A 3103-nucleotide genomic window follows, 5' to 3' on the forward strand; every position below is an offset into this window, starting at 1 on the left:
CTCTTGACGTAAAACCATTCAAGAAAAATCACCATTAATAGATAAAATTTAATAGATATTGAGCATCTAACCTATTGCTATTGAGTATCAAATTAATAGATAAAATCACCATGACATTAGATTCAAGAAAATCTTTGGAAAAACGGAAAGGTAGTAACTAGATGCCAGTTATTCAAGTAACCTTTTCCAAAGTTACTACAATACAACAAATGCACAGGAATAATTTTTTTTAAAGAAAAGAAGAAGAAAAAAAAAAACCTTTTAGACAGCATCGTCTAAAGCAAGAAGCGAAGGTAGTGAACTCCCTTGAAGCAGGGCCGTAGTAGTTACACCTCCTCTTGAGATGTGAGACATTTTATCAGCCACTCCTAGCCTCTCCAAAGAAGCTATCGACACACCTTCAGCAACAACTGTTGTTGCTCCCTTGTCGCTAAGCTCGGCCAAGAGCTTAGCAACTGCCTGAAATGCAAGAACATTTAACACTGTAAGACCTATGGCTGTGTCAAGAACGTCTGAGACAAAATTCACAACACTCTACTAAGTGTTACTCAAAGAGAACGATGTATGGCACCATTGGCTAGTTTCATAGAACTTTTACAACATAGAATATGCAGAAAAGCTTGTTGAGTGACACATACCTCTGTCCCAATAGAGATATTTGATGCTCCCATGGCTCCAATCCATAAGATAGTCTTCGCAACGGCGAGGTGACACGCATACATATAGATGGTACAGGAACCGATGTCCACACCCCTCCAGCCATTTGGGATAGAATGTACTGATACTTGCTGCAACAAGTAACATTAAGGTCAACAAGTAACAAGTAACTAGGACCGGCAATGCAAATAATCAAACATGAGTTGTGGTTTTAATAAGTTGAAAAAAAAACCTTGATCTCTGTGTCACGGGTATTTAATCGACTAATCAAAACATCATTTGGGATGATAAGTTCAACTTTCTTGTCCTTGGCCTTCTTCAAGATTGACATTGCAAGATCAAACATGTGTTCCTCAACGAGGGATGACCCAACACTGCAGCCTTGGGCCTTGTAAAATGTGAAGATCATTTCTCCACCTAAAAGGAGGATATCAACTTTATCCAACAAAGCCTCAATAAGTTCCCACTTGGATGAGAGCTTTGAACCACCAACAATGGCGGCAAATGGCCTGCTAGGATGTGAGGCAACTCCAACAAGATAGTCCAGTTCCTTAACAAGATCAGAAACCAAATCAAGATTCATACATTGAGTAATTAAAGTCGAAAAACACCATAAATCTACAAGCAATGCAAACAAGCACTTTTAAATACTACATGGAGAGAAAGAACTATGCACTAAATCATGGTTGGCCGCATGTACCAAAAAAGTAGCAATATTCCAAGTAGATGATCAGGTGCATTAAACAATATAAACAGTCATACCTTCTTCATAGTGAGTCCAGCCACAGCAGGCCTTAAGAATTTAGTAACTCCCAGGGTGGAAGTATGAGCTAAGCTAGTGGTTTGAAATGCGTCATTGACATAGAGGTCAGCAAGAGAAGCTAACTTCTCCGCAAAACAGTGGCCATTCTCCACTTCCTCTTTGTACATTCTGACATTCTCAAGCAGTACAATATCTCCATCTTGGAGTGCAGCAACCATTTCTTCAACTTCCTCCCCAATACAACCACTGGCCATAACAACCTATTTAGGAGCACACACTAGTGAGAACATTTGTACAAGGCAAAATTATGTAAACAAGCTCAAATTAGGTTACTGGAAACTCACCGTGGTTCCTATGACCTGAGATAGTACAGGTGTAACATCCCTCAAGCTAGAGGGGGTTACTTCATCTCCATGTCCCTGAAAAGTGTAATCCCGAAATAATAAGACCAATCTACTTCATATATCACAAATATAAATGCAACATTAGGGGGAAAAGACAATCAAAACCCATTATCTCAACACATAACATTAAAAGAATACAAAAATAAAATAAAAACAAGGGTCGGCGTATTGTTACTTACACCAAGATGCCCGCAGAGAATAACTCTAGCTCGATGATTTATCAAGTACTGAATAGTAGGAGCAGTGGCCGGAATTTCAGAAGAATCATTTAACTCAACCCTCACTAGTACTCGTTTTCCTCGTAAATCGGCTTCTTCCAGATCATCAACACTTCTCTTCTTTGTTACTGTTACAGAAGGATGTTTTTTGTCTTTATATATTGGGTCATACGTTAACGGCGTTCCCGAATCAATTACTGCAAATCAAAAACCACAAAACTCATCAATCAAGACAAATCATTAGATGAAACATATAAAAAAACTCATCAATCAAGACAGATCATTAGATAAAACATAAAAACATAACTATGAAACCAACTGGAACTTACGATAGGGATAGGAATGACGATAGGTATGGGAATGACGATCCATCGAACTGAAGAGAAAGAAACGAGTTTACCCAAGTCTATTTAAGAGTCTGCAAAGTTATTTTATTGAACTTGTTCAAGTTTAATTCTGATATTTATTTTGAAAGATTAGGCTTCCTTGATACCCAAGGAGGGTTCAAGACATCTATTTATAATGCTAACATGGATATACATCTATAAGATCAATTACAATGAATGTTGATTGATCCTTGATTGACTCTAACGTGAATCAACAACGTAAATCAAGCTAACTAAATATGTAAACAAATATATCAAATCAATTACAGAATATTACAGAGATACTTTTGGAATGGTCTTTGTACAGTTGTACTTGACCATAGACTGAATATGGCTTGTCATCCCCCCTCAAGCTGAACGTGGAGCATCCTTAAGTGAAAGCTTGGACCGAAGTAAAGTGAACCGATCGCGTAATAAACCCTTTGTGAATACATCAACAACCTGCATTCGAGTTGGAATATATCGAATTTGAAGTGAACCCTTGCAAGTCGTTCACGTACAAAATGATAGTCGATGTGAATATGCTTGCTCCTAGAATGCTGAATTGGATAGGTTGCCATATATGTGGCACTTATGTTGTCGGAAAGAAGGATTGGAGGATCTGGCAAGTACACCCCAAGATCATTAAGCAAGTACTGGATCCACGCGATTTCAGAAGTTGCAATAGACATAGCT

General features: G+C 38.1%; 1 protein-coding gene across 1 annotated transcript; it reads right to left on the minus strand.

Moving 5' to 3' along the window:
• Nucleotides 1–261: 261 nt before the first annotated feature.
• Nucleotides 262–2551, minus strand: LOC113277550 (phosphoglycerate kinase, cytosolic-like). Its single transcript, XM_026526616.1, has 7 exons — nt 2372–2551; nt 2004–2239; nt 1765–1839; nt 1420–1680; nt 890–1207; nt 639–788; nt 262–459 (listed from the first exon to the last, which is right to left on the minus strand). Exons 1-7 carry the CDS (start codon nt 2412–2414, stop codon nt 262–264), a joined length of 1281 nt encoding a protein of 426 aa, XP_026382401.1. The 5' UTR covers nt 2415–2551.
• Between the last annotated feature and the right edge of the window lie 552 nt (nt 2552–3103).

Source organism: Papaver somniferum, chromosome 5, assembly GCF_003573695.1.
Source record: "Papaver somniferum cultivar HN1 chromosome 5, ASM357369v1, whole genome shotgun sequence".
In the NCBI taxonomy this organism is placed as follows: Eukaryota; Viridiplantae; Streptophyta; class Magnoliopsida; order Ranunculales; family Papaveraceae; genus Papaver; species Papaver somniferum.